General features: G+C 40.6%; 2 protein-coding genes and 1 long non-coding RNA gene across 4 annotated transcripts; 1 reads left to right on the forward strand and 2 right to left on the reverse strand.

Annotated features, from left to right (window-relative positions):
* The first annotated feature begins 820 nt into the window (after window positions 1–820).
* LOC131885234 (uncharacterized) lies at window positions 821–2,753 on the forward strand. Its single transcript, XR_009373809.1, has 4 exons — window positions 821–970; window positions 1,682–1,854; window positions 2,415–2,585; window positions 2,653–2,753. It is a non-coding gene; the product is annotated as an uncharacterized LOC131885234 (long non-coding RNA).
* Window positions 2,754–3,424: 671 nt separating this feature from the next.
* On the reverse strand, window positions 3,425–5,508 carry LOC131885233 (mitochondrial import inner membrane translocase subunit TIM44-like). The gene has a single exon (XM_059233193.1). It carries the CDS (start codon window positions 5,398–5,400, stop codon window positions 4,039–4,041), a length of 1,362 nt encoding a protein of 453 aa, XP_059089176.1. The 5' UTR covers window positions 5,401–5,508; the 3' UTR covers window positions 3,425–4,038.
* A 1,479-nt stretch (window positions 5,509–6,987) lies between these two features.
* On the reverse strand, window positions 6,988–10,432 carry LOC131884486 (L-allo-threonine aldolase-like). 2 transcript variants are annotated; one of them, XM_059232286.1, is made up of 6 exons: window positions 9,707–10,432; window positions 8,895–9,067; window positions 8,576–8,755; window positions 8,170–8,500; window positions 7,820–7,938; window positions 6,988–7,607 (listed from the first exon to the last, which is right to left on the reverse strand). In XM_059232286.1, the coding sequence occupies exons 1-6, from the start codon at window positions 10,044–10,046 to the stop codon at window positions 7,440–7,442; spliced, it is 1,311 nt and encodes a 436-aa protein (XP_059088269.1). In that variant the 5' UTR covers window positions 10,047–10,432; the 3' UTR covers window positions 6,988–7,439. The 2 variants fall into 2 exon arrangements, with proteins under 2 accessions (XP_059088269.1, XP_059088270.1); XM_059232287.1 differs by lacking the exon at window positions 9,707–10,432 and adding an exon at window positions 9,426–9,646.
* Between the last annotated feature and the right edge of the window lie 1,961 nt (window positions 10,433–12,393).

Raw genomic sequence — 12,393 nt, forward strand, 5'->3', positions numbered from 1 at the left:
AACAGCTGAACAGAGAACTAAGAAATGTATAGGAGAATTTTGAATAATTCTTTAAAATGCGTTTGATTCAGATCTGGTAGGATTGAAAATGAATAGTTTTGGGATAGAATTGAATATTCAAAATTACGTCAAACGTCGTATTTTTATATTACAGGGCATTGCCTTGGCTATCTCTGAGTCTGTTTCAATAGTACCTAGGACTCCAAGGTTTAAGAAAAGCACTTCAAAGAGTCGAGAATTGTTAAAATTGTTTTAAGTGATTTTAAGCCCATAGGCTGTGGATGGACTCCAAATAAAGTTAGACATGAACTTCGATTTAAACTAAATAAAAAGATTAGGGCAAGTTTCCATCTGCTGTGGAGGTGTTCCAAATTTTAAATGAGGCAATACGTCGGTTGCTCCAAAGATTTATGCGCCGATCCCCCTCCTTTTATGGAGGCGTTGAGAAACTCACGAGGTTCAAACTTGCGAAGTTTCTTGAGGTCCATGATGTCATTTCCTTTAGTCAACATGAGCTCCAAGCACAATTTAGGTTTGGTCAGACATTGATTGAAAAAAAAGTCGACAATTGAGGCTCTAAATATTCACGAGTTAATCGATACAGCCTTGTCGACATTGCCAAGCCTTGTAAAAAAGAAGATGTTTTCAGTAATAGGTTCCACAAGATAGGGCTCAAACGCAAGGTCTCGATTGGAGATGAGGTTTCAGTCGTGATAGAGAGAAGAGCTGTTAGCTAAGTTGAGAGATTCCTTAGTCGCACAAATAATCCCATGCTGGGTGTCTCACAAGGATCAATACTGGTTCTCTCCTCGCTCCTCTTCAGAATCTTCGCAAATGTCAGTACCACTTCTACGCTGATGACACTAAGTTTTTAATGCTAGGATTGGCCAAGATTCAATGGGTCTTCATGAAAGATTCAGATATGATTCTCCAAGATAACGGAAACTTCGATGAGCATACCCAGTTGAAGGTAGGTAAAGCTTTTCAAGCTTTTGGTTGGATTTATTGGACGTTCAAGTCCAGAGACGGCATCACGATGTTAAATCTATACCAGTCGATTGTTCAGACACGTCTTGCATATGCAGCCCTTTGAGATTCACTTAGTTCAACAGGCTTGCAATAGAGGTTTGAATCTCATTTGACAGTTTTTCTAGCAACGGAATGAAGTTGATAATTGTTAGTAACGATTAGAAGAACACTATTTTCTGATCCAAGGGACGCCCGCAATGTACTGAAAATCTGAAATAAATTCTTCAAAAATAGGTATTTTTATTAAGTTTATCTACCTACATAAAAACAAGTATTTTCAGAGAAGACTTGTTTAACTAAAAGCGGTTAGAATGACTTGTTTTAATTACGACTTAAAACCCAATACTCGTACGAGGCTTTTTTGTCGGTCTTTTTCCTTCGGTCATTTCTTATCCAGCAAAAGCAATTCAATTGTTAAAGAGATATGAATAGAGTTGATTTGCTTGTTATTCATTTATGCTGCGCATACTATGCACACGTTACGATGCGTAAGAGCGATCCACAAGAACAATATATAAAAGTTCCATCGACAAAACTCTCAAAAAAGGGACAAAAATTGATTTCCCAAATGTGCCAAAATTTTTTGCCTGAAACCTTAACATTTCGTTAAGTTGCATCAACACAGGAGATTTTCAGCTTTTTTTGTTTTTAGTTGATGGAGGATGGGGCGAATGGACATCCTGGGGGAATGTTCTGGTACATGCGGAACAACAACGATGTCCAGAAATCGAGAATGTTCCAACCCTCCAATGAAGCACAACGGCAAGCCGTGTCCAGGACAAATGAAGGAGTTTCAACAATGTGAATTTCTTGGTCCCTGTCCAAGTGAGTGCAATAGAAAACATGCTCCTCTCCCAAAGGCTACCACTAAAATAGAAGAGATTTAATTCACTGGCCAAGATTGAAATTGCTCGATTTACTCTCTTTATTATGTGAGCTTGGCACTCCACTATTGTAAATTGTTTCACAAAAGTGTCCAAAATAGGTAATGTTCGTCCTGGCCCCTCAGTCTTATCAAGTTTCAAAGGAAGAACCCCAAAATATCTGAAATTTTTCTTTACGCACAAAATTACATGGAATAACTTTTATCATCGTTGTTTGTTGGTAGATTTTAGTTATATTATTGAAAATGCATGATTTCAGGTTTAGGAACGGACATTGGCAAAAACTGAACCACTCAAGCTCTCAGGGTACTGGATAGTTCCTCACTTCGTTTCATGCAAAAAAAAATCGAACATGTTGCATATGAGCTTTCAGCTACACAAATACCGATACGCGATTAGTTTTGTATCGATAGGCGAGTCTTTATCTAACATTCAGTTTTTGACTGTACATATGCATGCTTGCACTTTTGTGAAAATAATCCATCAAAATTTATTGAATAGTTCATGGAGCATGGACAGATTGGTCTTCTTGGACCCCCTGCACAAAACCTTGCGATTCTGGATTGCAATCAAGAAATCGGTCTTGTTCCAACCCTGTCCCTGCATTCAACGGCAGAACCTGCCAAGGTACCGCCAATTCGACACAAGCTTGTGCCACCGATCCCTGTCCAAGTGAGATCAGTTTTCTCAATCAAAAACGCCATTATGCAGAATAGCAGTCCAATCATGTCAATTTCAGTTGATGGTGCCTGGACCACATGGAGCGTCTGGTCCTCATGTACCGCCACTTGCGGACCCAGTAATCAAGCCCGAACGAGAGTTGCACCAATCCCGAGCCCCATATGGGGTATTGATTGCTCGGGGGATACAATCGAGAGCATAATCTGCCCTACAGACCCTTGTCCAGGCAAGTTGGGTCGGATATCGAGGATGTATAAAATTGGGTAGCAACGAAGTAAAACAAAATCATGCCCTGTCAGACGTTAACACATAACATGTTGGCTGCGCATGTGGCTATGTATTGTGTGGTCATATTCAAAGCGTAGGCTTGGACTATAAAGATTGACAAGCGTCGGTTTTGATTCGCATAAAAATTCAGTACCTAATTTGAGCTTACAGTCCTGAAAATAGGCTTACAAAGCCCAATGAAGGCGTGGATCCATCTAAGTACTTATACGTAAATGTCATTTCAACCAAGGCACTTAAGCAGTGTCTTGACGTTTGATACTTGGGCACCAAGGCCGAATAAGCCACCGATCCACTGGCTCCCTGAATTTAGAAGTTGATTTTGAGAATCACATAACTAAATGTGTTCAGAATTGGCTGGCTAAGACCTAAAGTACCTCAGAGACATATCTGTACATCTAAGTATTTCCTCGGTTCTATTTTAGTTGTGTATCCACCTTGTTGCAATACAAAGACAAACGTGGGTCGATTGACATCCGAAGCTCATTGTGATTGTTTGCTTGGAAATCAAATGAATACCTTCAATTGGAACGACGAGTCCAAGGATTTTTTTTGGGAACTACGTCTTGTGAAGTCAATGTGGTATTCAGTTTGATGGTCCATTTACCAGAGGAGAAACAACTTGCGATGAGTTTTAACCAAGACATGTGGTATCTCTCTATGATGAAAAAGTCTGTTGGTCTATAACACACAAGCCCCCAAAAATATTAACATCATGATACGAGTGGGTCTTTTCTGGAATCAAAATTTAAAAAATGAAGAAATGTGAAATCTTTGCTTCGATTCATCTACGCGTATCATTGCTTGCCTTTGACGGCAATCATTAAAACGTTGATACCTCAAATATCAAAGAGAAAGCCAGTAAAAACTGTTTTAGAGTTGCTAAATTTGCACCTATAAAAGATGGTTCATGACCGAAAAATTCATTTAGAACACATAGTTCGCTCATAAAAAATAAGACTGATGGAAAAAGTGCAAAGTCGATTAAACGGTAATAAATGAACAGATACGACCATGTCCATGTATAATTCACACCTCCTCCCACTGTCTTCAATTTCAATCCATAAAATGTAATTTGGCTCAGGCAAAATATGGCCGTCAAACCCCCCACCCCCTTTCCCAACATCTCCCCAAATGAACACGGCGTTTCAAAAGTGAATCACAAGAACTGTTCCGTACTACTCGCCGAGAGTTCAAGCAATCGCCAAGCCGCCCTCGGGTCCAACTCCGTTTGATCTCGACATAACACCCATACATAAGCCACAGACATGACCTTTTCCGGGTCACCCTCTTTCACATTTCCTTTGGCGTCCCTAACACATAAAATTTGTTGGGATTGGAAACTGATCACCAGGACAGGTCCTTGTTCCATCATCTTGCCCATGATCAAGTCAATGTTTTCAATATCGAGCACTTTGGAATCGAAAAAATAGCCCAACTGTTGGGCCTGTTTGATGGGCGTAGCCAACACATTGTAAGGGGCCTCGTAGCACCAATCCTGAAGAATCTCCAAGTTCCCCTGAACCATGGCTTCCAAGATATTGGGAATAATGTCGCGCTCACAATCCTTCAGAAACTGCTCCTTACAAAAATTAGGGTCCATCTTGACAATCTCCGTCAAGACTTCCGAGAGCTCAGTCCGACTAAAGAGACCCCCAAAAATGTCTTGAACTTTGTCCGTGACAATGCGGGCGCCTCGAACCAGGGGGTTATCACTTTCCTCGTATTTCATGCGGTAGTCCACAAATTTGTGAACCACGGGATTATTGTCTTTGAAGTTTTGCCAACTCTGATAAAATTTCGAGTCCTTATGGAGTTCCACCCCCGTGGCATCAATGTTAGCTTCGATCGTGGCGGCATCGCCTTCCGTCCTTTCATAGTCCTTGCGTTTCCTCAAAGAGGCGGGCGCTGAATAGACACGCCCGCCTAAAGAGTGGCCTTCCAATTCATCTTTTAAAGTCGAGGCCGAACTCGAAGCCACTTTAAAGGCCCCTGAACGACCAATATTTTCCGCCGCTGATCCCATGGCCTTGGCTGCCCCCTCTGCTCGTTTACCAAAGCTCTCCGTGTATTCGGTGGCCTTCTTGATGCTCTCATGCTTGGAGACTTCATCCAATGTGCCTTTGACTTTCTCGGCCAATCCAGAGACATGTTGCTTGAACACGTTGCCCTTGATCTCCGGAGATTTGCCCTCAATGTTCTCAAACTTCCGTCGAGCCTCTTTCAAAGCTTCGGAATCCTCCAATCGTTTGGCCTCTTCCCGGAACTTCTTGAGCGATTCTTGCATATCTTGATTCTTGGAGTATTCATCTTTAATATTCTTGAGGATGTTGCCAAAAAATCCGGGCCGTTTATCCGCGGAATACAAGGCAATTTGTTGGGCAGAGGGTGCCATGACACCGGGATGAACCGCGGTAAGAACGGAGGCACGCCCACCAGGACCATGGCTATGGGGTGGAACTGAAGAGATGGAGGATAAGGCACCCTTAGCGGGCCAGACAACGCGAGATATACGATACATAATCAATTGATGAAAGGATTCGGGTCAATTTAGTGACGAGCCATGATGATGATGATCCTAGACACCAACAATTGTGATGATTTCTCATCAGATGTCGTTTCTCGCCATGCCGTTTTACGCTGCAGTGTCACCATAGGGTTGAAAATGACTTTGTGTTGGGTGAAATCGGCGACACGAATAAGATGATGAAATATGAGAGCCCCATTGAGGTTTCGAATCAGTCGGATTTATTATTGCCACTCTTACAGTTTACGTGCTTGACTGACTTGGAAAGCAATCAGAAAGTCTTGTCATTTGTGCTAGGATGGGTTTGAGTCAGGTTCTCTTGGTTCCAGATCGTTATTTTGTATGCCTCCGTCATATTAAAAAACCTAGCTCTTTTTGCGAGATGGATGCTCCTATGTTGGTCAATAGTTATTTTTCATTGAACGGAGGAAGCGCCCAGATGCAGACAAATAAACGTAAACACAAGAGAATAAATATACTCTAAGATGCAGGAGATTATTGAATGAGCAATGAGCACATGTACTAGGATACAATGCTGAAAAAGCCACCAACTTTTCACGGACACGTTTCAAATCCTCTATGGCTAAAATTCCGAGCAATTGTGATATGTAACTAAGAATTAGACAGGCAGTTGTATACCATATGTTTAGGAGCGCACCAACACTTTTGCAATCATCATTCCTAACAAAATAGTTCTAGAAAAAGCACAACTTATTATGACTCACTTTAAAATCAACACTTTGGCTAAACTTTCATTTAGGCTTTAAGAACAATTTAATGATAAAAGACAATGATAAAAATTCACTGGTATGCTACAAGTATACAATATATGGCTGTCTGTTTATCCCTCTTTGGATGTCAAAAATGTTTGTAATATAGGAATTCAAAAGTCTCTCAGAAGGGTGGATGATCTATTTATGGTGTTTGAATGGATCAGCAATAAGTTGTTCAGCGAAAAATACCTTGCTACAGTCAGGGATCTTAGAAAGCATTCTTGTGTTTTAATGTTTGTTTGTCCGCAACAAGAGGAGGGAGAGGAGAATGGAAATGACTACTGCCCTGGGCAAAGTTAAAGATCACATTAGGAAAAAGTGGAAACACTGATTCAGAGTAAGCTGATCATATAAATCATGGGGTCTACGTAACTTTCAAAACGTTTTGTCTCTCAACCTAGGTTTCAAAATTATTTACACCTGACAATTTTCCGAACTCATTCTACAACGAAATTAACAGTCCTCTCATTCATCACAACACTCATATGAACTAGTGCTCTTTATTACTACTGTTGTTCTATTCAGGGACTCGCGTCAAGGACAAATTGAAATGATAGTGATAGTGCAAGAGCGATGAAATTAAGGCGAGATCCCTCGGTCATCCAATAAACCGAACTTTGATGTGAGCCATACAAGGTTTGAGCCGTTACCAAAAAAAAGTAACGCGTTATCGTTGCCTTTACTTTTGAAGCACAAAAGATGGTCTATAACTGGAAATAGGTTACGTTTTATACGATTCTTCAACGTTTTGGAAATTTGACATAAAACAAACGTCAATACGAGGGTAAAAGAGTTCGAATGTTAAGGGTTATTTAGTCATATTCTTCATTCTTTATATTTCGCTTTTACTAAACATTTAAACGCACATATTTTATCTTTCTTTTCGTGGTTTGAAAGAAGTAAACATAGTGCAAGTATTCCAAGCCAAATTTAAAGAAAATGTAAATTGACAACAACAGTCGAAGCCTCCCATGATAATGTTTTTATCCCATCAGTAGCAAGTAAATCACTACATTCGAAACAGAACCTTAGAAAATAACGAGGAGGAGATCTTTTGACGTCCTGTCTTTCGCATATTTAAAAAAGTAACGGTAACTGAAAGGCTACAAAACCCGTTCCGTCACCTTTAGTTTTTCAGTAAAGTAACGCGTTACCGGTAACATTACTCAAGCCCTGGAACCATACTATTCAGGAGAGGAAGATCACAATGTTTAACGAATAGAAATAGAATCTCAACAAGGCAGGGGCCATACACCAGGATCACATTTTCAATAATTCCATGATCACGAATTGCAATTTCTTTACGGCCAGCTTAATGTCCTCTGTACTTTGATTGCAGCTTGTTACCAAACGAATCACATCCTTTTCCAAAGGAGCACAACGAACAGCAATTGAGCCTTCTAAAGATTCCCCCTCGTCCGGCGTTATCTGGGAATAAAAGAATATGTTATCAAATACCGTATTGCGTTTTGACCAAAAAGAAATGTCAGAGGATGAGCAAAGAACGGTTGTGGTGGAGTTTCTTGTCTTACGCAGAGCGAAAAAGTCAAACCTCTTGCGTATCCTCTTAAGGTCAAAATAAAATCCACTGTTTGTCCTCGCCCTTGTTTGAGTGTTGAAGTAAAATTTTAGTTTCTTACTCGCTTCAATCTGGATACAATCTTCTCCGGACTAACACACTTTGTCCTCAAAAGCACGATGTTCGAGTCCACACTTTCCGTTAACAGCCTCACTTGACCACTCCCAATCGATTCAACACCTGAGAAAATTTAAAACGAAAATGTAACCTGATTATTGCCAAGACGCAACAATGACAAAGACTACAAGGTTTTGCCTTCCGGAAGGCTCATTTTTTCAAAATATGGCATTTCATAGGGTACTTTTTCAGAGTGTTTTCCCCTGTTTTCTAATTGCATCATATGATCTAAAAATGCGCTCCACTTGCTACGAAGAATAATCATGTCACATTTGTCTAAAATACTATTTTCACCTTGAGCGATGAGCTTGGCATGCTCGTGATCCCGCTGCAATTTCATCTCCCAATCCTCCAAGGCGCACAAACCCGCTCTGGCCATGAATCCATTTTGTCGGACACCTCCTCCGATCGCTTTTCGATATCGTCGAGCTTGCGTGACAAATCGCTTTGTTCCCGCTAATATTGATCCAAATGGCGCACCCACGCCTTTGCTCAAGCACACCTGAACCGATTCGAAGCCTCGGACTAATTCTGATGGCGGGATTTTGAGTCCCACAGCCGCATTCAAGAGTCTGGCACCATCCACATGAACTGGAATATTATACTTGGTGGACATGGCTCGAAGCTAGAACAAAAGCAGGGCTCTTTCACATGACTTACACACATGCTCTAAGACTCAAAAACTCATTCGGCAGCTAACTTCTCTGAGCCAAGGTAAGTTTAGGATCGTGCCTCCAGTGTCGCAATGTGTGTTTTCAATGCAAATCAAGCTGGTTATTGGACAGTGCTCATCGTCGGCTTGAATCCTGGTTTGAAGCTCGTTCAAGCAGAATGTTCCATCTGGCATATTGGTTAAGGCATTGCTATGAACTCCTGCAATCTGTCATAGAAAATCAGGCCTCATTGCTTCAATCGTCAAGGGATCACACGCATTACGGCATTATTGCTCAGCTTGCTCGGCTCGAGCGTCAAATGTGTATGTACATGCAAGGATTATGTTATATTCATTCTTGGATTACTTGTGCAATGTTGCCTTGCGACCATCGAAACATATGGGACTTGTGCCCTAAGAGCACCTCAGAACCCCTCTTTTGGCAATGTGTCATCACTGCCAACAAATTGGCCATGGTTCCACTGGGCACAAACAGACTGGCTTCATGGCCCAAAAGTTGAGCCATCGCCGTTTCCAGAGCTGCAACGCGAAAAATGTCATCACATTACATTATGCATGAACAGATCTGTCCCTATGCTCAATTTCCCTCGGGCTCTTCTTTGACAAGGCATCTTCGAGGTCCTCACATCGACTCGAGAAACGTCGAGTCTAGCGTTCTATTATATTGATAACGAGGAACCGGATACTTGGGCGTACAAGAATCTATGTCTTTGACTTCCATCAAGTAGCCTTACAATTTTTATTGGAGACATTCAGAAATGCAGTCTTTTGTCCACAAGATTTTAGTGAGAAGGGTGCCTTACAAAGGAAACCGTATATGAGGTTTGAAAGAGAATTTTCCGTACAATAAAAGGTACGCAATAGTTGACGCACACACCTTTGACTTTTGATAACCTTTTCTCCGCGTTATGATCGACCATGGTGAAAGACGAAATGAGTTGACGTGCCAAAAAACGCTATGGATGTGAAAAAGTAGGTCTGTTGAGGCAACTAACACAACAAATTTCGCAACAGAATTAAAGAGAGCCAACAAGATCCATTCTAACATGAAGCTTAAATTAGAAGGTTGAAATTAACAAGCACTTAAGTTTATAGTATGGACGTATCCACGTCCAAGATGATCATAACTTCATTTCCTACAGAGCATTAGAAGCTCACCTTTCACCTCGTTATCTTCATGATAAACATCATCGCCGGTTTGAGCTTGAACCAAGGATTGGCGAATCTTCTCCGTGGGCTGAGTCAACGTGTCGGAGCGCAGATCGATCAACACCGGCAAGCACTTGTTCGAAGCATAGGTTGACATTGTTAAGCAACTAACGTGATGAGCATGATATTTCACTGACATTCCTGGAGGCTGGTGATTACCAATTCTACACGGGCTTTGCATCATCATGATTTGCATTTGACGGAAGCTCAAAGCTCCACAACGACTCGAGCGAGTTCCTTGAAGCACGATCCGATGATGAGCCATGGCAATGGCAGCAGAAGCAAACATGGCAAGGTGAGAGGAGGAACCAGCCAAAGAAGGAAGGATGCACTTCAAATAATCAAGGAAATGCTGCCACGCTCAAATGAAAGTTGGTAAATCTTGCGGATTTTTTGTCGTTGTGATGGCTATGGTCGTGTTTGACAGTGGATGACCCAACTTCATGGGTGCACATTGGACAGTCAACACTGACGTTATCTCTCAACCATCGCCCAGAAACAGGTTTATTTGGGTGGCTACACCATTATTCGTATTGTATTCAGGGAGCTCATTCGATTCATTTTGAAATCAAGTATGGAACCTTTGGTGTCAATATCATTGTAGTACCACATTGAAAAGATAAAGCTGAATGCTCATTTCAGCATATGAGAAGCTAGGAGACATTCTTGACAAGTCAAATAAAATCATTGAGTAACCACTGTACGTAGGAGGTGAAAACAAGGCTCAGATTTCAAGTGTTTGGATCGAGTTTAGAGTGAGGTAATGAGGCAAATTGGACTACAATGACACTCCTCGAGGCAACCTTCATTGACCTTCAATGCCTTTGATCTATCTAAAAAATACTAGGACCTAATCAAAATACATGTTTCTGAGAAGTGTTTTCTAACTGTTAAGATTTCAGACCGCTTTATGATTTTTTTTCTATTTCTACATCTCAATGCAAGCCCCTTTAACCTCATGATATGTTTCTATTAAATTCTGCTTCATTACGTTGAAATGGGCACTCTTAACTCTAAATTTAATATGTTTTGTTGCCTTTTCTATCAATCTTTTTCAAGGTGCGTCAAATACAATTTTGACCATTACCTGAATGTTCATAATATCAAACCAATACCAGAACTGGTTTCAACAGTCTTTGGTTAAGAAAATTGAGATAAACCGCTCAAAATCGCACCGGGAGACATGAACATGCAAAGACAACGCCCTTGTTTGCTGCAGAAAGGCAGTAAATTTAAGCACACCTCATGGAGAAAAAAAGCGAATGTACTCAATATTTGAACTTTGAATGTTCTGCTGATTATCCTTGCAACTCTATTGATATTCACAGCAAAATCCTTGTTAGCTAAGTGGAATGACCTTTTGGACTTTAAAACAAAACAAGGTTGCACTAAACGACCTCTTCATCAACATCTTAATAGGGACAAAATACACCTTAGCAACATTAAAGAACAAGACTTGGCTTTTCAAGTTTCTTAACTGGACATGTGACGCTTTGAAAAGTCCAAGAGTGCCTCAATCAATCTAAGATGTTAAAGCAATTGAGATTTGCATTTGCAGCTAATTGTCTTCCTCTTTGATTAAGAGTTATTGAACAGTCTAAACGATTAGTTTATGGTCACCAAAAATAAAGTTACTTTAAAGAGCTAAAGTTGCAGATCAGTTTGGAATAGTGCTGAGCCGAGTCCGGGATCGAGTCCGAGTGCATTCGAGTCTTTTACTCGCTTTTCGAGAAATTGGCAGGACTCGAGTCCGGACTAGTCGAGAAAAAATTGTTCATGTTCTCTTAGATTTCGCAAGACGAGTCTTTTTGCTCAAGATGACTCGAGTCCGGCAACAGGTTGAAAAATCAAAGGACTCGCCCCAACACAAGTTTGGAAGGTAGGGCGAACAAGGTAAGAGTCTTTTCTCTAGAGAGCGTGGGTTTGAATCTCACTCTGGGAACAAAGTTCCCTATCAATGTCAGGTTTGAATAAAAGCCAGATCTACCAACTCTCATTCTTATTTTGTTAGAACTAACTATTAGGGATTGCAAACCCAATACAGTAGTTTTAGAGTCTGTTTGTTTTATCTAATTCAATTTAATCAAGGAAAGAATATTGCATATTTATGCAAGTGATTTATGTGGCCGACGCTGACAATTTGCCCAATTTGCTGACGTGTTACTGTATACAAAATAACAAAAATTCCTGTGATTCTGTTTCATGGGCTCATTACTGGGCATCTGATAACTTCGTACATCTGCTTTTGAAGAAAGTGTTCAAGAAATTGTATTGCATAATACCCAGTTACTGACGGCGACATATGGGATAGAGACAAATACACAATGAATGCCAACTTGAGTCAGTTTAATTAAGAAATTAATTAGAAATTTGGTACACTTTGCCGGAGTATAATGGAGTTTGAATTAGCGCATAAGAAAGAAAATCTATGAGTCGGTCGTTTCTCTTGCGGGCCATAACTAATCATTCATAGATTTATGACTTTTGTCTATGTTAATCAAAACCTCACAGTGCTAGAAATATAAGGAAGGCTTTTGTGAACTTTCATAGCCTTTTATGATAATTGATCATGCTCCCAACTTAACGGCGAATACTCTGTCCTTATGTTAAATCAACAAACTTGTTCAACTATCATT

This window comes from Tigriopus californicus, chromosome 8 (genome assembly GCF_007210705.1).
Source record: "Tigriopus californicus strain San Diego chromosome 8, Tcal_SD_v2.1, whole genome shotgun sequence".
NCBI classification, from domain to species: Eukaryota; Metazoa; Arthropoda; class Copepoda; order Harpacticoida; family Harpacticidae; genus Tigriopus; species Tigriopus californicus.